General features: G+C 45.6%; 1 protein-coding gene across 1 annotated transcript; it reads right to left on the bottom strand.

Moving 5' to 3' along the window:
• Positions 1-4427: 4427 nt before the first annotated feature.
• Positions 4428-25536, bottom strand: LOC146174382 (uncharacterized). Its single transcript, XM_084584912.1, has 7 exons — positions 25371-25536; positions 25076-25192; positions 23241-23326; positions 20580-20600; positions 20291-20365; positions 5676-5880; positions 4428-4835 (listed from the first exon to the last, which is right to left on the bottom strand). The coding sequence occupies exons 2-7, from the start codon at positions 25165-25167 to the stop codon at positions 4727-4729; spliced, it is 588 nt and encodes a 195-aa protein (XP_084441038.1). The 5' UTR covers positions 25168-25192; positions 25371-25536; the 3' UTR covers positions 4428-4726.
• Between the last annotated feature and the right edge of the window lie 1875 nt (positions 25537-27411).

Raw genomic sequence — 27411 nt, 5'->3', positions numbered from 1 at the left:
CAGCTATTTTTGCCACTAATATTGAGTGTGTATTTATATTGTCAACCATTGGGTTAGTCATGGTAAATCAGCACTATATATGTTCCTTGTCAATTGCACTTCTTTTGTGACTGAGTGAGATTACTTTCATGCTGCTGTATTTTATTTTTTTGAATACTAACCTATGTAGATTTGCAGATTCACCTTTTTCGTTTGTTATTTTTGTTTCTTTCTTCATGCGTGTGCTTTATTGTATTGAAAGCATTGCCATTCCGCACGACTGCAGCTGCTGCCAACAAACGGGTTTTAGGACCTGTCAAGCTGTTTCCGCAGCGTTTTTCCTCGAACCTGTCCGTTCACAACTGTATTTTGCAAACAGAAAATAAAGCACTTACTTACATGATTTTAGGCATGGACTTCCTAAATGATCATAGGGCTATCATCGACCTCCGATCCAAGCTCATCAAGCTTTCTGCAGACAATGCCATACCTGCTACAACGACTTCGACGCAACACGTCACTTTAAACGTCCTCGATGAAGAATTGACCGTGCCGCCCCGATCAAGCGTCGCAGTCAGCGTAGGTAGCGCAGACATCGAAACCGCTGAAGGCATCGTCGAAGGAAATATCCAATTGCTCTTGGAACGAGGTGTCGACATCGCAAGAGGCATCGCGAAATTCCGGAGAGGACAAGCTCAGGTGCTGGTAATAAACTTCACCGAAAAATACCCGCATCTCAACAAGGGCACGACGATCGTTTTTCTCAACGAATTAGCGGACCTCAAAGACGTATTCGCCCTCCACGACCAACCACTGGAAGACGCACCGACCAATTCCGTCAGCCCACATTTGACATCAAACCGGCATTGTCCCACAGCAGGAAAGACTAGATTCGCAGTCTTCTTCGAAGCTACAGGGAGTGCTTCTCGTCAGCATCGAAGGTACGACAAATACCACTGGCCAAGCACTGCATTATAACGGACGAACACGCCCGACCTCTGCGCCAAAGCCCTTATCGTGTATCGCCGCGAGAACGCCAAGCCATTCGCAAACAAGTTGAGGAAATGCAGCGTGATGGCGTAATCCAGCCATCGAAGAGCCCCTGGGCGGCACCAGTCGTTTTGGGGAAGAAAAAGACGGCACACTTCGCTTCTGCGTTGATTACCGCCGCTTGAATAGCATTAGTAAGAAGGATGTCTACCCGCTTCCCCGCATTGACGACACTCTCGACCGGCTCTGCAATGCAAGGTACTTCTCATCTATGGACCTGAAGAGCGGATATTGGCAAATTGAGGCCGACGAAAGAGATCGCGAGAAGATCGGATTCATCACACCAGACGGTCTTTTTGAGTTCAAGGTGATGCCATTTGGCCTCTGCTCTGCACCAGCCACATTTCAACGAGTAGTGGACACAGTCCTGGCAGGCTTGAAGTGGCAAATTTGTTTCGTATATTTGGACGACGTTATTGTCTTCTCGTCAAACTTTGAAGACCACCTAAAACGAGTGGTGCAGACAATGCTGGAAGCCATCAAGTTATCGGGGCTAACGCTTAAAGCAGAGAAGTGTCACTTCGCCTACGAAGACCTGCGGTTCCTAGGTCAAATCGTTAACAAGGATGGCATTCGCCCAGACCCGGAGAAAACAGCTGTAATCGCACAATTCCCACCGCCTGCCGACAAGAAAGCTGTGCGCCGATTCCTTGGGCTGTGCGCTTATTATCGACGATTTGTCAGAAACTTTTCGCGCATCGCCGAACCGTTGGCGCAGCTAACAAAGGCTGACGTACCTTTCAAATGGAAAGTGACGGAAGGAGAATCCTTTGACGAACTTAAGCGCCGCCTGCAGTGCCCTCCTGTACTTGGCCACTTTGATGAAAACGCCGAGACCGAAATTCACACTAACGCGAGCAGTGTGCGCCTAGGAGCAGTTCTCGTCCAGAAGAGTGCCGGACTGGAGAAAGTAATTGGCTATGCTAGCAGGTCCCTCACAAAAGCCGAAGTCAATTACTCGACGACCGAGAAGGAGTGCCTCGCGATCATCTGGGCCACTTCTAAGTTTCGTCCATACCTATACGGCCGAGCATTCAAGGTGATAAGCGACCATCACGCGCTCTGCTGGCTGGCTAATTTAAAAGATCCCTCCGGCCGCCTTGCCAGATGGAGCCTACGACTTCAAGAATTTGACTTAACTGCAGTCTATAAGTCGGGCCGGAAGCATTCCGACGCAGACTGCTTATTACGCGCTCCCATCGACGCTCCCCCGAAGGATGATGACAACGACGCCTTTTTGGGACCGGTAAGCGCCAGCAGTTTCACAGAACAACAGCGATCAGACCCTGAGCTGAAAGCGCTAGCCGTTTACAAAAGAAAAGACCGCTTCCCCTCCTCGTGTGTTCAGGCGACAATTATCTTCGTTCGCGTTAAGCAATTGCCTTCTCGTGAAGAAGAACTTCGCACCCAACAGGACTGCGCAACTCCTTGTAGTGCCTAAAAACGTCCGGCAGGAAATTCTGCAGGCGTTGCACAATGAGCCCACAGCAGGCCATCTCGTATTTGCAATCACATTGCGTCGAATACAGGCGAAGTACTACTGGCCGCGACTGCCTGCCGAAGTTGCCTACTACCTGAAGACATGTCGTGAGTGCCAACGACGCAAGACGCCGCCTATCAGACCAGCAGGACTACTAAACCCGATTCCGTCCCCAGACCCGCCCTTTCAACAAATTGGGATGGATCTCCTCGGCCCCTTTCCAGCTCCTTCTATGGGTAACAAGTGGATCATCGTGGCCACTGACTATCTTACTCGTTACGCTGAAGCAAAAGCACTACCAAATGTACCGCGGCAGAAGTCGCCCAAATTTTTTGTCGAACAAATTCTCTTGCGACACGGCGCCCCAGAAGTGCTCATCACGGACAGTTGAACGGCGTTTACGGCAGAGTTGACGCATGCCATCCTGGAATACAGTCATACAAGCCATCGACGAACAACTGCGTACCATCCCCAGACCAATGGCCTTACGGAGCGCCTGAACAAAACGATAGCGGGCATGATCGCCATGTACGTCGACGCTGAACACAAGACCTGGGACGCCATCTTGCCGTACGTGATCTTCGCGTATAACACGGCAGTCCAGGAGACGACCAGAGCGACCCCGTTTGAGCTTGTGTACGGTAGGGAGGCCACGACGACGCTCGACGCAATGCCGCCGCGCGTAACCAACGAGGACAACCATGACGTCGCCGCCCACCTGCAGCGTGCAGAGGAAGCCCGATGACTCGCACGGCTGCGTATCAAAGACCAACAGCGCACCAACAGCCGACGATACAACTTACGTCGACGCCACGCAGAATAAAATCCAGTAGACAAAGTGTGAGTTTGGACACCAATTCGCCGTCGCGGACTCAGTGAAAAGTTGTTGCGTCGATAATTTGGACTGTACAAAACCATTCGCCGCCTCGGACCACTGGACTATGAAGTCATTCCCGACGGAATGTCAGCATCACAACGGCGACGCGCACGCCCAGAAATTGTACATGTTGTACGACTGAAACCATATTACGCGCGTTAAAGAATCTGTGGTGTTTAAACTTTGCAGTGTTTATGTTTAGGTTACTTTGTTTTGGAACATTGAGGCGATGTTTTTTTAAGGGGGGAGCCGCGAAACCTTCAAAACTGTTTTTTTTTTTAACAGCCGCCGGCATGCGGTCCTATCACTGTGATTCTGGCAGGCGTATCAATTCTGTATCCCGTGTTGTTCATGCTCGTTGTCGCGATACGACGCGTTATCATTTTCTTTGTCGCGAAAAGATGCGCCTAGATCTGTCTCGAAGATTCCGATCACTTGCGTATGCTTCCACAATGTTCCAGGGTGCACTAGTAGAAGTTTGCGACGTCATCTAGTTTGTTCTGAGCAGCCTCTTAATTGAGCGTTGACGAGTGTGACGGGCATTCTTTGTTCGACGATCGACGAGCACGTTTGTTGCTATCGCCGCCGCCGAGTTGCTTAGTTCTTTTGCGGGCGTAAGTCAGCCCAATAAAGAGTTTCTTCAGTGGAATCATCGACCCTTCATTTGTGTCGTTGACCTTGTCACCACTATGTGACAATAGCAAAACGGGATAATAGAGTTCATTTCCCCATACTATGACTGATTTCAGAAACAGTGGCCTTCGCAATGCAAAAATTGGAGAATAATTATAGCTTTTTTTAAATATCAATTCATGGGGTTCATTCTTACGAACGACTAGCTTCATGGACGGCTTCGGGCGGCAGCAGAAGTGTCCATATTAACGAGGTACGACTATGCTTTCAATTTCATTCTGTAATGCTTTAGATATCTCGCAAATTCGACTTCAGGTCCATTTATGATAGAATAGACGATATCGACTGTGAACTTCGATTCCATTGACTGTTGATTGAAGCGATACTAGTCTCTCCAGTGGGTATAAATGCAATGGGTAGTAGGTACTTCTTTCGAAGTTACTTTCTGTGTTTAGACCGCCCGCTCTCATTGTTCACACGACCATGACGAACGAATATGGCAACAAGAGTTAGTTTTGAAGTAAATTTAAGCCATACGCGACAAATATCCACGTGTAAACATTTTTATAGGGACCACATCAGTAGCTCAGATCCACGAGTATTTAATTTGTGCGGCTAAATAAACTATCAATAAATATGTATATCAGAATTGCCGCTTCTAGCGTTACACTCGATTATTTCCTGGGGAAGAACTTCAGCAGGAGCGCTCAGTATTCTTCGGCCGGGGTGGCAGGCGCAGTTGACTCGCGCTTGTGGGGTCCGCCAAGATGTACTGTTCTTTTTACCGTGAGCGCAGCTGGTTTGTTGGTCAGAGGACTGAAAAAGAAAAACAGAATATGTCAAACATTTTATACATTTCATAAATTCATCGCGGAATGTTTTCCACGAGCAGGCCTTCATAGCGTCAAGCACGTTGGCTGGATTCAGAGGCTGGTTTGCCGGCTGCTATATATATATTCATATCAATTTTTCGCGCTAAAGTAGATGACTAAGTGCTCGCTGCGTAGCAAGTCCCAGATGTGAAGTTGCTGTTAAACACCAGCACGAAATTCTACATCAAAGCTATCATTGAGGGCATATAAGCATCCTAGCTAAGCCTAAGCAACTTGAAAAAAGGCTTCATCATGCACACTCCGTTAATAGGGGGCTAAAGTACTCTACGACCATTTCGAAAGAGACAAAATAATTTGTTCACCATTGTTTAAGCAATAAAGTCTCTGGCTGGAGTCAACCCAGGAAATGCATACAACAGACTACGTCAATATACTGAACTCTTACCCCAATTTCCTGCATGAAGGAAGGGTGCTAAGGTAACTTCAATACTAGATATTTCAAAAATCAGTAACCACCATGAATTTAGTTTCACTTCGGGTCGTGTCCTTGAGATTGATTATAGAGTAGGCGTCCTTATAGACGCCGTAGAAATGAGGGAACGCATATCGCAGCATTTCGCGCGACTAAAACGACTGGAATTTGTTAAATTGCATGCTTATTATGACATACCGGCAATCGCGCGATTACTGTCCAAATCGATAATGCTGAAAACGCAAGCAAAAATGCTCGTATCACAAAATAATAATTCTAATGACAGCTAGAGTAAAAATAATTTTTCTTTAAGCGGTTAAAAATCGAGCTGATAGTATTAGTTACGTTTACCTTTCCGTGTCCTCCTCTTTCTCGGCGGTGTCGCCATATGTCGACTCTTGTTCTTCACTCACAGTATCGGTATCCGTCGTCTCCAGCGTAGTGAGCGCGCGCACGCAGGTGCCGCTCTGGCAATGGAATCCTGGCTTGCAAGGGTGTGTACTGCCGCAGCTTGTGCGAACCATCTTGGGTCTCGTGCGCATAGTCCGGAAAGTTTCTGTAAAGTTTCGGTTCATCATGGTCGTGAAGGTAAAATTCGAAAATTAAAATCATTGCTATTGCCCGTGATATCAATTTATGAAGCTCTATATAACGCAGGTACGGTAGCTCCATCATAATTATAACATAATTTAATAATTTTGGTGTAGAATAAATAGAGGTCGAGCATAAATCTCAAAATATATGTGCCAATCCAGTCCACTTCGACGAACATCCAAAGAGCGGTATACTTCAAGTAGGCAGATTATACTGAGTGGTATTCACCTCACCGAAGGCGCGCGTGTTTGAAGGAAAATTACACCCATTTTTAAAAAGGTTTCGTATTTTAAAGACTTTTTCCTACTCAAACTTTTGAACATGTGCTCCTGCCTGTCGGATCAGTTGCTTTGCTATCAAATATGGCTATCCAATGGAGCGAGGATGCAGAGTTTATGAAGCGCTTCGTGCACTGGTGCAATGTATTTTAGACTCGTAAGAGTAGATAGTATAAAGCAGTTATACTGGGATATGTTCTGCGGTTACGGTGGAGCGGTTCAGGTCCTCAGTCTGAGACTGCGTTGGCTGACGCCACTGCCACGAACTTTGGCTACCAAAGACTTATTGCAGCGAGGTCGGACCTGGACAGGGCCGCCTCCGAATCTGCACAGGTTGCATTTCCTTTATGGGGTTTGGCTCGGATTACTTCGCACTCCGGTTCCATATGATAAAGGCCTCCACTCTGGACTACGAATGTGCTTTGAGCTGAGAAAACACAGTGTTTTTAAACGACTGAGTAGAAACTCCTCCGATTTATGTAGTCATTTAGCAAGCCCTGAGAACGGTTGTCTCCCTAAACAGAGGTGCTGGAGTATGTCGCAGTGTCTGATGACAGGGTGGGCGGCCACACGAGGGGTGTAAAGCCCAGGGCTGCGCTGTGAGTCAGCGCTGTGTGGTGTGCCTCCTTCATCTTTGTCGTGTCGTTTGCGCTGTACTTATGGATCATCGAAAACACCAATTAGCCCAACAACTGCTATTTGTCGGGCTCATTCACCCTCCTTTCCCTCTGCCCATTCATTACCAGGTACCCATGTTTCTTCTTTGAGACCTGGCGTCTGGCTTGGATTCAGAATTTGCAGATTTTTCGAAGCTAAGTTGAGAATGATAAATAAGTGCGCAACTCAATCAGCTTTTCTGGAAGACAGCTATGTATGCGCTCGTCGTATGCTGCAATCTAGGCGGAAGTTATGAGACAACTACTCCGCCCTATGTCGAACAGGTTCAAGATATATAATCAACGTGAAAAGGAGCCCAAAAAAACGAAATACAGCTGTGAAGGCAATCATGCAAACGTCCAATCAGAGCAGCGATATTGCTTGTGTATGTTTCCGGATTAGCACGCCTGATCATGACGTCAGAGTTCACGTGACCTGGCGCGAGTAATTCAAAGTGCTTTCACACAGTTTGTTTCGCCTAACCAGGTTAAACCCTGGATAGAGCCTACTAGAATAGCCTTAACGCTTGTATGTTGTCCGTCCGTATTGCCTTCACTGTAAAAATAACCGTCGATGTATAACCGATTCCAATAGATGGAACTTCTCATAAAAAGCGAGTACGGATTGTCGTAGATATTGCTGCTGCCTATCGCCCCGCGTGCAGGTTGCAACACGCTCTTGGGATGTGCATTGCACGTCGCTGAATCCACAAACTTCTGTGCGCGAATCATTCTGCATATCGTACTCAGTTTAAGTGAGTTGAAACTCTATCATTTTTTTTCATCGCATTACTGATTGATTGTGGTTCGAACATCAATGGACGAAGTGAACAAATTAGAAGTAAAAGCAGTGGGCTGATAGCACCATAGGCAGACAAAAGGTGTAACTGCTAAGCGCTTCATCAGGGTGCTACCAGCTAGTACCTGGAGACAAGGAGGTTAATTCTGTAAAATATTAGAATGTTCAAAATAAAGCTTTAGGATGTAGTATCATTGAGACCGTTTTCACCAGAATAACCTTAAACAAGTAAAAAATTGAATTGTTCGACATGACCGTGTATCCCAATTATTCTTGATGCAAAATTAAACTTACTCCTAGAGAAACGAATAAACATTGGGTAATAAAAATAGATACCATCGACCGACAGATGTTTAGAAAATATGAGAGATATAGGGATATAGCTGAGATTTGAGTGTCTTATTTAATCATAACCAGTCAACTCGATGTCCTTTCGCTAGTCCTGGATGATAAAACTATTAAACGCACTGCCGCATGAGCGGTACATGGGTGAGTCTGCTGGTTGTAGCGATTTATTATAGGCATGTCTTGCTAGCTTCTCTGTAATAATCCCCGGAACCTTACATGAATACCATCTATAAACTACAAACAAAACTGAAGATCAAAGTGATAACGAACTTATGAGGAAAAAAATGGAAGGCATATTTGGGGAAATTGTTGCCAGGACCAAAAAAAAAAAACAAGAAAGCTTCGGCCTCGTGTGTGATTAAAGCAACCACTAGTTCCAACGCTAAACCCTGTGTTACATTGTCTTCAGAGACTCTCGCAATGTGTTGAATTTGGATTGATTCGTTATTCTTTTACTCTCGTTGCGACAAGATTTTCGGTGGCGGTTCAACAGCGGCCGCTCGCAAACACATGTTGAACCATAAAGGAAGGAAAAAGCGCTGATCAAACTACATTGGCATTGCAAAAAAAAAAAAAAAAAAAATAATGCAAAGCACTTGAAGCCCCCAAGCGGCGGTAAAAGCAGCCAATAAATATAGGGAACCTCCCACGATAAAAAAAAAAAGGAAAATAAGGGACAACATTAGCGCTTTAGGCCGCAAATATTCCGTGGCATCATGTCCGCTGTCCCTTACTCATGACACCAGTATGACAGCAGCATGATACGCAAAAAGAACGTTGTAATTTTTAAAAGTTGAAAGGCATCGGACCCCGTTTTCTCCCTTCGCCCCTCAACGTGCGCAATGGCTCGCTATTTGTTGCTACATGCCGTACACTTTATCAGCAGGCAATGCGTGAAACATCGAATGACATGGTCGCTTTCTATTGGCTCTTGACACCCCGTACATGACCAAAAAAGAGAGACCAATATGTCATAAAAAAATGCACTCTAGGTCTAAATCAGACATTCGCAGTGACGCGGCACTTTTGGCGCTCGACTGCAGAACTTAAGGAGCTTTTCAGAAAACCAGACCGCGAGGCCAGCTTGTCGAAGGGGGCTGAAAACAAGGCATCTTGTCCCTCTGCGTTGACAATGAACTTTAAAAACACACATTGGCAAGCAGTTCCGCAAACCTAAAATATCCCATCCGTCACAGACAATTTGTGAATCTACCCCCTTTGAACGAAATCACATGTAAGTTTAAATGAAATACTTATAGCCTTCCCTCCCTGCCCTCAATCAGCATCTGCAATTGCCTTCATGTATGTGCGGCTACGGCACACTTATATCGATTTAGAGCTGTGGGCGGAAACTCCAAGAACTATCCGTAAATTCGAGCATATCATCCTGTTCCACCCAAGGCAAGAAGTTTGGGTTTAAATTGGTGAAGGCGGACAGAAAAATTAGAGGGTCTCAGATGTCTCTTAAGAGGAGAATGGCGAAAGCCTACCCTTCCTATCCTATAATTTGCCTCATATCGTTAGCCTCTTGACTGCATTAGTTGCAGTGCTACATATAATTATAATTGGTTTACAGGAAAGGAAAGGCGCTGTATCTATCTCACTTTCTCCAGCTAGTAGCAGATCAATTGAGGGGAAATGAGGGTGCTCGTTATAATACATGAAGGAAACAAGCCAACAGTCGGCGAGGCCAAGGAAAGCGTTGGGGATGGTACTTTAGGTCTTTTTTTTAGTGTTTACTTGGATAATCACAGAAATTAGTAATGTAATCTGTTAGGGGTTGAGGTGGCGCTGGTGAACACTCTCAAGGTTCGTATACAGACAACATAAATACCCAAGCAAGTAGCAGGGGGGACAGCGGCCGATGTAGCTCGGTTGGAAGAGCACCGGACGCGTTATTCGGAGGTCGTGGGTTTGCTTCCCACCATCGGCACGTTGCTTTTTCTTCTAATTTGTGTTTATTTATCTTTCCCCTAACAGATTACAGTACTAATTTCTGTGATTATCCAAGTAAACATTAGAAAAAAAAAGACAAAGTACCATCCCCAACGCTTTCCTTGGCCTCGCCGACTGTTGGCTTCTTTCCGTCACGTATTATAACGAGCACCCTCATTTCCCCTTAATTGATCTGCTTGTAGCTTACGGGGGTCTCGGTTCTGGCAGTCTTGAAGCCATAGGTAGCGTAAGAGGGTTCTAACACAGCTTTCGCCCTCGCTCTTGATCACGTTCTACGTGACGCTGGCGGTAACAAAGGACGTTCTACGTCCACCGCTATGGTTGAGGGTGGCGCTGGTGAACACTCTCAAGGTTCGTATACAGACAACATAAATACCCAAGCAAGTAGCAGGGGGGACAGCGGCCGATGTAGCTCAGTTGGAAGAGCACCGGACGCGTTATTCGGTCGTCGTGGGTTCGGTTCCCACCATCGGCACGTTGTTTTTTCTTCTACTTTGTGTTTAATTATCTTTCCCCTATTAGATTACATTACTAATTTCTGTGATTATCCAAGTAAACATTAGAAAAAAAGACAAAGTACCATCCCCAATGCTTTCCTTGGCCTCGCCGACTGTTGGCTTCTTTCCTTCATGTATTATAACGAGCACCCTCATTTCCCCTTAAGTGATCTGCTTGTAGCTTACGGGTCTCGGTTCTGGCAGTCTTGAAGCCATAGGTAGCGTAAGAGGGTTCTAGCACAGCTTTCGCCCTCACTCTTGATCACGTTCTAAGTGACGCTGGCGGTAACAACGGACGTTCTACGTCCACCGCTATGGTTGAGGGTGGCGCTGGTGAACACTCTCAAGGTTCGTATACAGACAACATAATTACCCAAGCAAGTAGCAGGGGGGACAGCGGCCGATGTAGCTCAGTTGGAAGTGCACCGGACGCGTTATTCTGAGGCCGTGGGTTCGGTTCCCACCATCGGCACGTTGTTTTTTCTTCTACTTTGTGTTTATCTTTCCCCTACTAATTTCTGTGATTATCATAGTAAATATTAGAAGAAAAAAAAGACAAAAAGTAGCATCCCCAACACTTTCCTTGTCCTCGCCGGCTGTTGGCTTCTTTCCTTCTCCGGCTAGTATGAGTTTGGACATCATCGCTCTTGTCGTGTGGCGTTCCTCGCCGCGCGTCGAAGTGTGGCGTTGCAGATGGTAGGAACACATCCCGCCTCGGCCAATCAGAACGCCGCAAAAACGGGACATGCTTTGTCCACGACAGCATGAGCTTTAATAAGCAAGCTGCATTGCCTTATGACCAGTCGGAATTTTGAGTGCCACAAAAACACTAATTTTGCCTAATCTAAGAGCACTGTAAAACTGGACATTAGCAATACTTTGTTTCTGCTTGAGCAGTCATAGTATCCGTAAAAGAAATTGTTTGCCTGGACAGGAAAAGCCTTCTCCGCGGGAGCGTTGCGTACTGGCCAAGTTTCAACTCCGTCCCTTAGCTACGGAGTTGCGTAACCGTCAGCCAACGCCCTCTTCCTTTTGTGCACGTTATCGAAATGTTCCTCTGATTCGTAATTGCCCCCTCAAAGTCGCCGTTTTCGGGCGTCGTTTCGCTCAGGCGTCAGACACAGTGCACACAGAAAGAGGAATGACCATAAAATAATGTTGAAAATCGCAGCAGGGAAAGTAAATTGGCTTATCCTGGCTTGTACTGGCAGTTCGGGAGGGCAAAAGGCGCGAATCTATTAGCCTTTCATATCAAAACCAGTGCTTGGTGCCTATGAGGCGACCGTGGGTTTCATATTCTCGGCAGTCATTACCGCTGCAGTTACACTGCAAAGTTTACCTAGCAGTGTTCCATAAAAAAAAAGTAAAAACGTATATAACACGCACCATTTTATAGGTTGCAACGACAAACGTTTAGTCAAGAACCGCTTCTTATACACCTTAAAAAAAGGTGTCATCTCTCAAAATAAACGTAACGGCCACATTGCTATGGTTGGCCCAAATGGGAAATTTCCCACGTTACTATATCGGTTTTCGCTTAGCTAATTTACAGATTGGGATCTCGCATATTAATTACAGCCCACTGGTGAACTACTATAAGTGATCTATTTTAAAAATAAATGCGTAGTGGGCGAGCAAGCAAACCATCGGAAGTACCACCCCAACCCTCTCCTCTCCACGTCCCTCCAGTGAGCATTTACCACCCACTCACCGCCCTTCTCAAATAACCCTTTGCATCCCATTTCCTCTAGATGAGAGACGTAGCACACCAGCGACCTTCGCACCTTGGACGCTGAAGGATAATTGTCTAGCTTGTATTGTATGAGGCGGCAGCTTAAAGAAATAGCATGGATCGCAGTGAATTGGCCAGGGCAAAAAAATTAGGCTTAAATTTATGGGCTTAGTCAAATTGTCACATCAAATTCTGATTTTCCTGCCGATGTTAACTTTGTTAGGGAAGTTTAGGTGGTTCTTAAAGGAGTACCATCGCGCAATTTATTGTCCAGATGAAAAGTCAGATGCTAATTGTTTTTGAATAAATTATGAGTTCCCAAAATTCTTGCCTCAAGGTGAATCATTATTCGCGAGAGCAGAAATTGCAATAAAATCACATATTTTGCTGCCAACATGTGGGAAATGCCCCGAAAACTTCTCCAGTGCTCATTTTATTTTATATATCAAACTACTGATTGCATACAACATGTAAAACAAAATAAAGAACTAATACATTTTATATCAATGCCCAATTTTCTCCGGTTGTCACTTTTTTTAAATCATAGAGGCTATAAAATAAAATCGTTGTTTTTTGGATCCACATAGCTGTACAAGCCCTTGTAACAGTGTACACCATATATTACTTATTTACAGCTCGACAGCAATTCAAACATATCCTACGCATTGCGCCATAACAACAGCCCATAGAAGTCTAGTGTAGTTAAAATTACACTTCGCAATTGGGCAGCGCTTTACTGGCTCTGGACCTCACTAAAGCATTTGATAATATACAACATGACTCAATCCTTGACGCCCTCTCCAGCCTAGGGGTAGGACAACACACTCACTCATTATCGCAGCCTTTCTTCGCGACCGCACCACAGAACTCAAACTCTGTCCTATAGAATCCCCCACCTTCTCTCTAGGCAATCGCGGAACACCCCAGGGATCAGTCCTGTCCCCCTACTATTTAAAATCACCCTCATCCCGATGGCCCACAAACACAAATCCCAAACCTCTCCCACACTTTCTATGAAGATGACATTACCCTGTGGACAACCACGGAAAATGTAGGAAACATAAAGGACACTCTTCAAGCAGGAGCGGACGAAGTGGCAATGCTCGCCCCCCCCCCCCCCCCCTAAATCTGAACTGCTGTTGCTCCACCCGAACCGCCGCCTTACCAAGCAAAAACAGCAAAAACATCCCTCCATACATATCACCACAGATGGGCTTCAAGTACCCGAGGTCAGCAAACTTCGAGTTCTGGGAATGTTCCTGCAAAACAATGGACTCAACACAGAAACTATCCTGAAATTGACTATAACCACCCATCAAACTATCAGACTCATCAATTGAATAGCGAACAGGCACAGAGGCATGCGAGAGCACGATCTCCGATGGCTTGTACAGGCATTTGTCATCAGCCGCCGAATGGTCTATTCACTCCCGAACTCCGAAAGTGAACGCACGCATTTTTCCGGCATACAAAACAGCACTTCACTTCCCAAAACATACTCCTACCACACGCCTCCTAAGCATGAGAGTGCACAACACAATCCAAGAACTAGTGGAAGCTCATCGTACGGCCCAGATCAACAGACTTTCTTCCACAGAGACAGGCAGGTTCATTCTCGCAGCGCTAAAACTCCAACCAGTTGGTCCACCCGTTGAAAACAGCCACCTAGTCCCCCACCACATCCGGGACAACCTTACCGTGCAACCCCTACCTAAAAATATGCACCCTGCTCTCCACAAAGCACAACGAGAAGCTCGAGCCAAGGCGTTACACAAAGCACACGCGACAGACACCGAAGCGGCCTACGTAGCCGCGGCGGAATACAGTCACCCCACGCCATTTGTAATCACTGTGACTTCTTATAACTTCAGTCACATAGTTTCTGCCTCTGTCAAAGCAAAGACGTCGACAGAAGCCGAAGAGGCAGCCATAGCCCTGGCCATCTCGTCTTCCATGGCCACACTCATTTTCAGCGATTCTAAAACGGCCATTCAAAATTTCGCTGGAGGGAAAATACACCCAGTCGCCCATCAAATATTACCCTATGGTTCCACAGCTCCCCGACCCATTCACATCGTCTGGGGACCAGGCCATGCAGGCAACCCCGGTAACGAGGCAGCCCACTCAACTTCTCGAGCGCACGTCGACCGAGTGGGGCATACCGAAGACTGGGAAAGTACGCGGGACATACTTCTCACCTATCATAGCATAACACTTTACTACCGAGAACAACGACTCTTATATCCCCACTTCGCACCTTTCTCTCACCCCCCCCCCCACCCCCCCCCCCCCAAAAAAGAAAATCTGGCGACAGCTACAAGCCAAAACCTTTCCCTCCCCAGCTTGGTTGGCCTTGGCACACCCGGGCCGGTACGACCCCACATGCTCTCTATGTGGAGCACCTAGAGCCACCTTCAATCATATAATGTTTATATGCGAAGATTTGAAGCCACCGCCCCAATGGGGCCTCACAGACCAAGTGGGTTGGGAGATCGCGGTCTCCAGCTCGGACCCAGCAGCGCAGAAGATGGTGGTTGACTATGCTAAAGGAGTGGCTGCAAGGAACGGCTTGAGCGACACTAGCCGGGATCAAGAACCACATCAACCCTTGTAATGTACCCTGGTTCCCACAATAAATGTTTTACCACCACCGGCGCTCTTTTTGCACGCCGGTAGTTTGTGTCACGTCCACTTCAAACACTGCAATCACGGCCAGCTATTGTATCGTGAGCTACACTACGCGGGTTGGAAGGAGTTTCACATGTCCTCTGCGCCCACCAAGCTGCGCATGCGCGACAGCTACCCTACGTCACTGGGACAGAGCTGGAGCCGCCGCCGCCGCCGCAGCCCCAGCGTAGGAAAAGGAGAAAGGTTGTGTCGAGCGGGAGAGAAGAAAAGGCAGAACAGTCATGGTTGCGTTCCAATACCCACTAGTAGACTTCGACTTAGACGGATAGCCAGGCAGCCGCCATTTTGGACGCGTTGCAATTTTCGCGAAGACTTGTTTCGCCGAAGTAAACATCGATGCATGCTACTATGCTGTCTAAACAACATGGCGAACATTGCCGGTTCTCGCTGAGCGAGTCGTTCTTGCGGTGGTTGCAGTAGCTGTACGGTGGTCGTGCTCTTTGCGAACGCCGGAGTATGCATATGAACGATCTTTCAAATGTGAGTTGTTACGTCGGTGTATGCGCTAGCTAGAGGCTAATTTAGCTGTCTTTATGGTCATGAGATTCATAGCACTGCAGATTCTTTGGTCGCACTCTAAGAGGAAAGCGTACGTTGAATGCTGTTTGTCTTATTTTTCTTTTAACTTGACGACGCGCTTTCTTGAGTCTTGATGGTATAGACGAAGTCGTCGCTTTCTGGGCACCTCGCCGGGAGTTAGGACGGCTGCCGTAGGGCACGCATGTTTCTCTCTCTTGCTGTAGTAGCCGTGGCAAACTCTACCGTGCATTTTCAGTTATTCTCGGAACAGCGAGCTCACATGACGATGCCAGCTTCTTGCGCATATATTTTATTGTGCCTGTATATTATTAAAAAGAGTTGCTGTCTTAGGTTCCCTCGCCTAGTGACTGCAGAAGACAGAAGTTTTTCTTTTGCTGTAGCCGTTTATCAACTTTTGTCCGTAATCCTCTCGAGTTTACAGTCTCTTGCAAGTTTGCACGCTTACAGCTGTGTGCATGAGACATCCGAGAAGCATGTAAATACAATTCACCAACGGACTAACATTCTCTTCCGTCAAGCTGTGAGCGGGCCCATTGCGTGAGAAGTCAGTATGGTCTGCTATGAGTAACAGTTGATCTGCGTGGTGGCTATTAAACACGCAGTATTATTGCTGCAAAAATCGGCGAACTGATAAAAACGTAATTTTAGCTTGTATTGTACAGTTTTTAAGGAAATTGGTAACGTTATAATAGTTATTCAAACGTTTTAGTTTTAACTTTATGCCTCGAGGTGACTCCAAACGTAGACAGGGAGACTCGTTCTAATACGAAAACGTGTAGACGTCTACGATGACATCTACGAAGCAGTCTTGCTAGACGTCTAAGAATTCGAACGCACCCCATGTCCATTAAGGTATAGTTAAGGAGTAGGAATAGGGGAAATGGAGTGTCTCGAGCGAGGGAAAAGGAAAGGGAGAGCAACTGTGCCCATGACAGTGTAATACGTCGTTCGTAGCTCGGCATTTGTAGATCAGCGGTCATAAATAACCGGTGTTCGCAGACCGGCGTTTGTAGCATGGATGAAAGAAGGGGAAGAACACTGTTGTGTTCCACACTTAAAGGCGTAGCTTAAGCGTTGTACCGACGCCACTTAGAAGAAGAAACAGGTGTTGGTTATACTGTGGTGTGTCAAGCGAGAGAGAGAGAAGGGAGCGCAGCTGGGCCCATGACTGAGAAGAGTGCAAAGGGAGCATCCTCATCTTCACCGACGGCTCGGTCCTGCCTTCCACGGGCCAGGCAGCAGCGGCTATGACGGCCCCACAGACGGGGGTCTCCAGCTCCTGCAGGCTTTCCTTCCCAGGCAGCTCTACTGCAGGCGAGATGGCGGGACTCTATCCGGCGGCGGACTACCTTGAGACCGGCCAGACTCCATGCCCCTATGCCATCCTGAGCTACTCGAGGCCGGCACTGCAGCTCCTGATCAAGCCGTCCTGCTCCCAGCTATCAGCTTGTCACCTACGAGCGCGCCTCCAGGCCGTGGAGAATGCCGCCTTCGTTCTTGTCGCTGCACTGTAACCCGGAACATGCTGGCATCCAGGGCAACGATGAGGCCGACGCACTCGCCAAAGCGGCCCACTCCAATCAGGTAAGTATATCTAACGATGTCTCTATTTTCGATTTTTCCAGGCTCCCCCTCAAGACGGCACTAAAGGTCCTGCACCTTTATCGGCGCATCACTGAAGGGAGGCCCTTCCACTGCCTCTCGGACAAGCTTTCCCGCCGGGAGCGAGCTCTCTTCCTACACCTCCGCACCGGCGGCTTCTGGACACCCACGGAACGGTATGTCCGTGGCCGGGCCCCTTCCTCTGTATGCCCTTCCTGTGGCGACGCGGGAACGCTGGCGCACCTCCTGTGTGTATGCTCATCACACGCCCACCACCGTCGACGGATGGAGACAAGCTACCGGGCTCTTAGTCTCCCTGCTGCCACGGTGGACCAGGTGCTCTTCCCGGCCACGAACACCCCGTCAGCCTACCGGCTCCTGCTGGCCTTCCTGGAGAAGACCGGCCAGGCTGCTCATCTTTTGTTTCCACCGGACCAGCGGAGCATGGCGTTGGTGACGAAGCAGATGACGGCAAGAGCAGCATCCTGACGATAATCACCCCCCCCCTTCCTACCCACATCTCAACTCCCCTTCCCCTGGACGCCAAGAGGGCCGCCACGACTCAGGTCGGCATACCCCGCGCCCAGTATCTCCTCCCCAAGAATACCCCAAAACACTTAGTAGTAGTAGTTCCTAGCTCGTAGTTCGTAGACCGGCGTTCGCAGACCACGGGTGTTGGCTAAATAAACGTGTCTACACCATATACAGCGCTGTCTGTCTTGGGAAGCCTAGTGGTTAGTGATAATCATTGACAGTCCAAGATAAACCATGAAAAGCCGAGATAGGCTAAGATAAACCAAGGAAAATCCGTGACAAGCCAAGATAAACCAATTTCACACAAACCAGGCAGCACAAAGTAGGCTATGAAGGTTGGGCCCCGGTGGTTCCGATGTAGGCAATGTCGGACAGTCCCGGCGGGCTCAATATTGGTGCTGCAAGAGGGGCCGACGTAGGCCTGAAGGGGGCTGTCGACAAAGCCCCGATGGTGCCCCACAAGGGATCGATGCAGGCAGCCCTTGTGGGGCTTGCCACATGTTTCCCGCATTGCTAAAAGGGCACATCTCGCCAACCCCCCACGATGGTCCTACTTTGGACCGATTTGGGCAGCCGCTTTGGATGAACATTTATATTTATTTCGGTTAGCCCCTCAGATAACGAGATAGGACCGATGCGGGTTTTATAACGCAAGACGCACTTGGACTTGCCCACATTCTTCTCATAGGGGTCCGACACAGGTAATTGATGGGAAGCCCAAGTCCAAGTTCTCCCAATCAAAATGTCTGCACATAATTAGGTAATTGTTTTATACATGTCTTCCCTTTCTAAACAGCCCCAATATTAATTTTTTAAATAATTTATACCATTATTCTAGCCTATGAAATCATGACATCTTGTTCAAGTTATGGAGATGTGTGTTTTGAATAGCAATATTGTGCTGAGAGTTGCAGGCTGTCTACAGCAACCGCATAAGAAGCAACAGTTAGCAATCAGCAAATTTTAGTATCTTTAGCAGAATTTGCATGAGCGCGAGAACTAAAGTCATGTAATATTTCAAAACCGACTAAACATGGCAACAAATGTTATACAAATCATCTCCAATTTCCAACCTATTTAGGGCCACATCTATTACAAATAAAGGTAGGAAAGAATGACCGCACAATTCCATGCACGCCTTCTAGCCCCATTACGGTCGATGTGGGACCTACATCGGTTTTGTGTTGGGAGCCCTAATTGGTCTGTGTGTTGTTTTTAACCGCATGCAAACTTGCTGTTGCACGTGCCTTCAAATTCCCAACAAGGGACCGATTTTGGTATCATGTGGGCCCGCCCGCCTTCCAGCCCTATTACGGCCCATGTGGGATATAAAGCAGTTTTGTGTGGGCAGCCCCAATTGGGCTGAGTGTTGTTTTTGGACCTAGAACCCAACGGCTGTAGCACGTGCCTTCAAATTGGACTGATTTTGGTACCATGCGGGCACGCCCGCCTTCCAGCCCCATTACAGCCGATGTGGGACCTAAAGCAGTTTAGCTAAGGCTGCCTCATTTGGGCTTCACCAGGGCTTGCTATAATTGATCTCTTATTCATATTTCACCTGCCCTCAAGTAATCTACAAGGGGTCGATTGGGGCAGCGTGTGGGCAAGTCCGTTTTTTTTCCCCACTACGGCCGATGTAGGTCCCACGAAGATTTACTGGGGGCGGCCCTTTTTCGAATCAATGAGGGCTTTCCCATTAAGAGATCACATTTAGGTTGGCTTGCCCTCAAATATCCTACAAGGGACCCCTGTGGTCTAGATGCAGGAATGTGCTCTGCATTAACATGAGCAACGCCGCTTTGGGACCCATGCAGCAGGAACAGGGGGCGCCCAAATAGGGCTAGCCCACTTTTGCCCCATAGGGGACCGATGCAGGTTTTATGATGGTTGCCCCAGCCCCATTAGCCTATATCGGACCTACTAGGACCCCACATTCCTTGCTACTTGGGAACGTATATCCTGGCACAGCAGAGCTAAGCCACTGCCATTTTTTTAAGCTTATCATGTAAAATTGAATCGCCATTGAGGTGTCGTTATCAGCTGAAGCGTGGAGTCACAAATTTATTGAAGTAACATCTGTTGAAATCGACATGCTGTGCGCAAGGAACACCAATATGAAATGAAAACCCCTCTGAAAATAAAGTGGTTTCTCTCTGTCTCTCTCTCAGCAAAAAAAAAAAAGAAAATATCGCGACCACTGGTTTGCAGAACACGTGCTCTGTTAAAGAAGCATTATCGTAGCAAAGTAGCGCCATCCAGCCCCGTTGGATTGTAACCAAAGAATAAAGAATTAACGTCCCCTTATACCGTTTTAGGTTTTAGTTGACAGCTTTATGACAACGCTAAAATAACTTTATTCCCGCCAACTCATCCCACGTTGACACTTGATCGCGTATGTACACATTGACACCATCTTCATCATTTGCCGTCGCTTATTTTAATGCATATACTGCTATTTTATTGATCAGATAGTATTGGGTTATGTCTCCTGAAAACCAGAAAGACAAGAATTTTACCACAACCCGTACAAGGTTATCTGTGAACAGGCGATATTATTTGGCTCGTGCACACTACACCCACACGTTCATGCGCTGTCCTTTTCTAGTAATTACAATCCCTGAACCATTCTTGAAGCACGAGGTTCTACTTTGCATATGTCTAAGCTATTTTGCGAGGACCCGACCAGCATGAAAGGAAAACTTGGTTATGGTGTAGGGCGGGAAAGAACGATGTCTAGAATACCTTGCGGTGTCCGCTGCGGACTTTCTGTGCCCTCAGTGGGTGCTTTCCTTGCAGCGTGGCGATGGTGGTTTGTATCTGCGAGAAAACAAGAAACGGCAGACAAGCTCGTACCAGGTTTTTATTATTACCGCATTTGATTGTGCAAAGTGCCGGAACTTTTTTTTTACATGTCTCCAAGTTTCTTTAGTTTGACTTGAGTGGAATGTGTGCACTGAATGCTTCAATCGGTGCATTTTTCTTAATTCAAGTGTAGTGTGGATAGCACAGCAAGAAAAAAATAAGCACTTACAAATATGGTGCGATGCTCGGCCTGAAAAAAAAAATGAACGTTGTGTAAACTTTATTCATGATAACACCTTGAAAAGACAGTTATTTTTGTTAGCATTGTCGCCGCACTCGTTTTTGAATATAACAGTGCCTCTTACGTCAAAGCTATTACCAAGGTAAACATATGTCGTAAATGAATGGCTACAAAGTAAAATCAGTCACTACAATCGGTAGCGACTGTCGGAAAAAAAGACTTCTGAAAATGCATGCCTTTTTCGTTAGAATGCATATTTTTTAAGCGTAAAATTACAGACAGGAAGAAAAGAGGACACAGACAAGGGACGTACGCTGACCCTGTGCGCAGGTGTCTAGACAGTGAGTTTGGCATTTGCGTACGTGAAGGTGTTTTTTTTTTACTTTTGGTTTTGATTATGTCACGCAGCTTAGGGAAATTTTCTTTCAATCGTCTAATTCCATTAACTTAACACCAATTTGAAAGGCATTTAGCTTACATTTTTTTATGACTTGTTAGATTCGTATGTTCTAGCAGTACAGTGCTACAGATACCGAAAAGTGAAAAGTATTTATCAAACTTCATCCAAATAATCCGTCTCACTTGCTGCGTTTGTTTTCCAATACACCGGCAATTTTACATTTTTCCTACCTTAAAACTGATTTGGTAGAGGTGCTTACAAACCGGAAACAAGAGCCGTGCCCGATATGCCTTCTAGCCATTCTTGTAACTCATTCAGTAAAATATTCGCTATCTCCGAATAATTCTCATTTTATTCTGTACGTTTCAAGCAAGCTACTTCCATAATTCTAAGTTTTCCCGTTGTCAATTGGAATTGTGCAGATATTTAGGATTTCATTATTATCACAATCCTTTTCTAATGCATTTTGTTTTGCTTGGCACACATATAAAAGCCCCGCTTATTAAGAGCTGTACTCTTCCAATAGGTTTTGGGGAAAAATAATATCCAGAACACGTTGTTTCTTACTAAGCACATCAAAAACTTTAACAGTAATGCATTTTATAACAAAAGCTCCTTTTGGTTGGAATATCATATTTTTTTACGAAACCAAGCACTCATTTCTTACTGAGTAGTAGCCGTATATAGCTATGGAAATAAAGACCAAGTTGGCCAGAAAATACGTATGTCTGTGCACAAAGTACGCAGTTGGTCGAGGGGTCATATACTCCGCCGAATTGACATTCGTCTACCAATCTTCACTTCCCCATCTCCCATAACGCTGTGACGTCTGAAACCTTTAGAGAATTCTGCTAATTTTATGCGCGTGTCGATATTTTCTCTGGCAGGAAAAGTACCTGAGAGCTCACTGAGTGGCTGAATGTGCGATTTCATGAGTCCGCATGACACGACCGAGTTCACAGGTTACAATTGACCGTTGGAAGCGGCTCTCTCTATCAGTGCTTCTGCGGGAGAGTGACATTATCCTCAAGGTTCAACCTGAGGCAAACAGCACTGGTAGTTTAGAACAACGTCTTGTTGGGCTAGTTGGTGCATGGTTTTGTTGTTAATGACGTGTCGCGCACACCTAAAAGACAAACTCAGGAAGAGAACGATGGAGATGCCAAGAGTGCATCTACCGTGCTCTTCCTGCATTTGTCTTTTATGTGTGCACAGATGGTAATTGACAGGAAACACTAAAATATACCTGCGAATAAATAAAAGGACTTTAGCTGAAAAGTACGGTGCATTGTATTCATTTCACAGCCCATTAGGCGGTGCGATGGACGCGCTAGCCTAGCGTTTGTTCATTACGACTTTTGCAGGAAAGAGCACTTTTGCATTTAGGCCAAGGAAACACTCATATAAAGGAAAAATAACCAAATATTATACGACAGAGACCCTTCAGTAAAATAAAAATTACGGAGGTTAACCCGGCTCGAACTTGCTTATAGAGAACAACATCACCAGCCACGGTAGCTGAGTCTTTAGTACTTTCGGCTATTGATCAGAGTTTCCGGGTTCTAATCCAACCACGCTGATAGCCTTTTAACGGATTCAGAGTGCAAAAGGAATCCGCGCGCACCGCGATATCAGAGGTCGTTAAAAAAACCCGGGTAGTTGAACTTATTCGGCAGCCCTCCGATACGGCACTCTCCTCCTCTTTTCGCTTGCACTGTATCACCTTCCTTTCTTCCCTTGAGGTGTGGTTCAGACGTCCACTCGGAAGTGTTATCACGCTACGCTTTCCAAACTACGTAGTTTACATTTACAAACAGAGGTAGTACACTGGACATGCTTGGTTTTGCCTTGATGTAGTGTCAAGGCAGTTGATTCGGAGCCATCCAAAGCTTTTGTACATCTAATAGTGAAGCTTTTTGCTCTAACTCTATTTCCTGTAGCGCTCCTACTTGGCTTATGTAGCGTTACTACTATACCCTATTGTTTAGTGCCTCTAAGAACATTACTTATTACCAAATAATTTCCGCCATACTCTAGCAAAAATGAACATGCCAGTATATTTACGAATACACACTGATCGCACATGTTTTTATGTAATTGCTATTATTTCACAGCCTTCACGGATAGCCTAAAGCAAGCATGCCGCCGCTAATATTTCTCTCTCAAAATGGCGCAGAGTAGCTTTAAATATTCTGCCGTTATAATCTGTATTTAACTGGCACGTCTAAACGCGAATGCATTGTTCCTACCGTAAACGATGTAAATGTAGAGCACGGCGAGCAGTGACAATAGAAGGATAACTAGCCACGTGCAGGGTGCGATCCGCCGCCTGGACCTGTGTGTATGAAAAATATGAAGATAGTGACACGAGCGCCATTGATATGGCATTTAAAACTTGCACTAGGTACTGTGAGTGAACGCTTTTAGCGACATCAATGCTTGCATATGCTACCACATTTGATGTCTTTGAAAATTGACGCTTGCAAAATCACACAGCAAATACGCAGGAGAGCATGGAACCAGTTTTCTGGCTTCATATTTAATTTTATAGCCGCTACGCAAACACAAATTCCAAGGTACGTGGAAATGAAGCTGACATTTGTACCCTAAATTAAAAGTTCTGATCAAAATGAGGCTGCCGAGCAGTGTCCGATTTATGCCTGCATTAAGTAGCGCATACCTTAAAATAAGAACTTAGCTACACGGAAATGAACGTTTCTTATTTACGTAAAATAAAGCGATGCAGTTTTCACACAGCTACTTTCCTTGTGGTTGGCACAGATCTAAAACATTGTCTGGCCAGGTGTTCATTCAATTTCCTTCCTGTACGGACAAGTGCTGACCTCAAGTATCGAGAAATTTTTGCAATAGCATACCCTGATCTCTAGTAAATCCACTTCGTTTTCACTCAGCGACAGGCAGGGGAGATACCATTGTTCCCTTGATACGCAAGAGTGAATTGTTAGATACTGTTGATATTTCATTCATTTCCTTATCGACATAATCAAATTTTATTTTTTAGGATTGAGTGCCTGAATAAAGTACGAGTGATTGTGTGAATACGAGAGTATTGGGGCGAACCATAAATCAAGTTCATGATGATTGATGAAAGAGGGAGTGAGTTAAAGTGGGCAAGACTGTAAGTGAATGAGTGAGCGAAAGTATGAATTAAGTAGTCAGCAGGAAGTACTTAAGCTTCTGAACTTTATTTACTACAGACGTGCTTTTCGTAGGAGTCTTTTGACTGTCTGTCTGAGACAATTGAGCGTGACCCACCATCGAATGTGACCAAGCTTATAGTAGCTACGTCTTCCTATTACTTAATGCCTAATCAAGCGGAACTGAAAATAAAGTGAGATGGTTGACCTCGAACATAGAACTTTTTTTCCTAAAACAGAGTCTTGCTGGGATAGACGTCTTATACGATAACCAAGGAAGATGTTCGGTTGCTTCCATCCTTTAACTTGCAGTGCGCGCGTAAAACATGAGGGCGGTTTCGTATTTCCGCAGGTGTGAAAGTTTCGCTTCAAAAATTTTAATTTATTAAATCGGTAAAAGGGTAGCCGCAGTGTAAAATGTCGAGATGCAAGCAAACCCCTAAGTTTTGCTAAATGCAACTATGTCCCTATGCAAATTTTATAAGCTAACGGCTGGTAATTGCAAAAAAGCGAGTGGAAATGGCCTTTTAATTGGGACTGGTTGGTACGTGATTATGACCGAAATGTTTTAACTCAATTCGCACAGATGTAGAACAAACATCAAAGAAATACACCACTTACGAATTAATGTTTAATAACGAGTATTGTCGTTAATCGGTAAAAATATAATCGGATCTACGTCACACCGATTGCACCACACCAAAGCCACCAGACAGAGTGTCAGGCCTCAAAGCTAACTTGGTAACGTCACGTTACGTAATACTATATTTTATGGACAAAATAATTTGTACAATGACGAGCTAGAGATATCGGCTACCTCTACGTGCTTCTTATTTAAAACAATTATTGCATGGAACACTGAGATATTTTCGCTGAGAACTACGACTACGCGGAGAGACGTATAATGTGCGACACACCGAGCTCACCTCTTTTCGTCGGCTTTCCTTTCCGTGGACTTCCAATCCTGAAAAGAGGGGGTGACGGCACTGAGCTTGGCAGCTTCGAAGACCTCCGGCATTCCGGCAGTTTGTTGCTGCAACAAACTACAAAAAAAAAAAAACAAACATGCAGAACAGTACCCTGTGATGCGGTGAAAAAACCTTTAAATTCCTCTATAATCGAGGTTGATGGAACGGATCAAGGTGCTGGGCTGAGAAACATTTTAGACTTTAACGAATCGCGGTCTACATATTACGGCCTGTAGTAAAAAGCGGGAATTACCTTGGCTGCTGAACGTTCCGCGGCCCAACGCTCTTCGCTTCTTCTGCTTCTTTCTCCACTCTTATCTTCTCCGCCCTGAGTGCGTAAGCTCACGGGGGCATTTGATGATGACGATGACCTCTGACAAAACTGCACATACCCACGGCGGGGGACTGGCCAGGGTACATTGTAGATTCTAAATATATATGGTCAAGGACTGGTGTATTTGGATAAAAATGGGTGTTTAACTAGTATTTTGAAAAACAAAAAGGAAAAGAAAAAGTAATGAAGTCTTACCTAGCGCAGGAATCTGTCTGTTGAAATTATGTAAACATAATATAATCGCACACTGGCATGAAGGCATATCCCTTGACGCTTGTCCTGAAGGAGAGAACTGGAATGGTTAGAGGAAGGCCTAATCTCGAAAGGGGAGTCGGTAAGTCAATTTCTTTCGCGTGCAAGGACTGCGAAGGAAAAAGCAAGCACTGTAAAATATGCATATGAAAAAAAATTGGAGATAATTTACCTTTAAAAATCTCAGATAAGCTCGCAATGCAAACATTTTACGAAGTATCATCTGAGGCAAAAGATACCGTCTTCAGCCCTATTAACACAGACTTCTTGGATGTGAGAAAAAACCTAAATGCATACTGACGCATTAAAAATGTTTATTAGTGAAAAAGAATCATTTAGATGGTCCAGACTCCCACAAAATAGTCTAATGGTCTTATGTCCGCTTTCTTGTAGTTAGCAGTGATACTTTTGCTGCTCTTTTCTTTCCCCAGAACCAAAGCAATGAAAGACCCAATTTAATTCATTTTACGGCGTTGTTATTCCTCAAGGAATTGTCGTTGTTCCCTCAAGGCATAAACGGATATGTAGAATTTATAGAAAAAGATGGCGTATTAACTGAAAGAAAAAAGACTGCCTGTTGAATTGCAGTCAGGATGTCTCATTAAGTGCAAGTTTGCAGGGACAGTAAGCAGCACTTCTTGTTTCGCATCCCTGAATGCTGGCATATAAAATTCATGCATCCAAGAGGGACCGATGATGTGACCCCTGTGCCGAAGCAATGTAAGATAACGGTTTGTTTGGCAAGACACCCATTGATACCAAGTGTACAAATCTCATCGGCTTCTACTCCGGGCAGACACACAAGTGGTGAATATCTGCCTCCATATTCAGGGAAGGTGAGGAAAACTATAGATCAAGAAAGAGGGACGGTAGAGATGATCGAGGAAGGTGTTAATAAGTTTTATCGCTGTCTCCAAACACTTGCAGCCTATTCGTGCAGAAAATAATGTTCTTGGTTTTTACGAGTTTTTCAGAGGCTCTCCAGAAGAGAATTGATGACCGCATAACTGTACTCTTTTATAAAGTAATTTCGCTGAACAGGACACCTTCTCCATCTGTTAATAGGTTTGAAGTTCACCCCCCTTTTTCATTTTGTCATTTTTCGTTTTATTGGGAAAGCAATACTACAACATCTAAAGCGAGACCTCGGGTGGCCGCAGCTACGCCGAGAAGAGGCACGGCGTAGCTACGGTCTCCTCATAAACATTAAGCCAGCCATAGCATTTGAATTCACGTTACCGCTATGCCACGGGCAGGAGCTGCCAACTCGGGTCACTCTTTTCATATGGGAGGGTGATATCAGAATCCGCCTGCCGAACCCCTACGACACGCAGGCACGTCGATGCAGGGAGTAGCTTACGCTCTCGCATCATACCCTTAAAAGATGAGCCTAAGTCTCCCCAATAATGTAGCACCTTACACTTAGAGGGCGTGATAGGGGAATAATGTAGCCGGCTAACGAAGCTTCCATCGTTGCTTACGCAATTCAACTAGGGTTAACCAGAGGTGCACCACAAGTAATCCTTTTTTTATTTTTATTTCTGCAATGCACAATTTTTGTTTTTTCTTTTATTTACACATTTATTTTTATTTCTTTTATTTTACATTCGTTTAAGTCTGTTGTTTGTTTTTTTTTTTTGTTTGGTGGCGCAGGCAGGGCAACGTTATTTTTATTTCTCTATATTCGCCCTCACTAACTTTATTCAAC

This window comes from Amblyomma maculatum, chromosome 11 (genome assembly GCF_055883805.1).
Source record: "Amblyomma maculatum isolate TAMU_Amacu chromosome 11, ASM5588380v1, whole genome shotgun sequence".
In the NCBI taxonomy this organism is placed as follows: domain Eukaryota; kingdom Metazoa; phylum Arthropoda; class Arachnida; order Ixodida; family Ixodidae; genus Amblyomma; species Amblyomma maculatum.
Note: the sequence above shows the minus strand (reverse complement) of the source record. Positions and strands in the feature narration are given on the sequence as shown.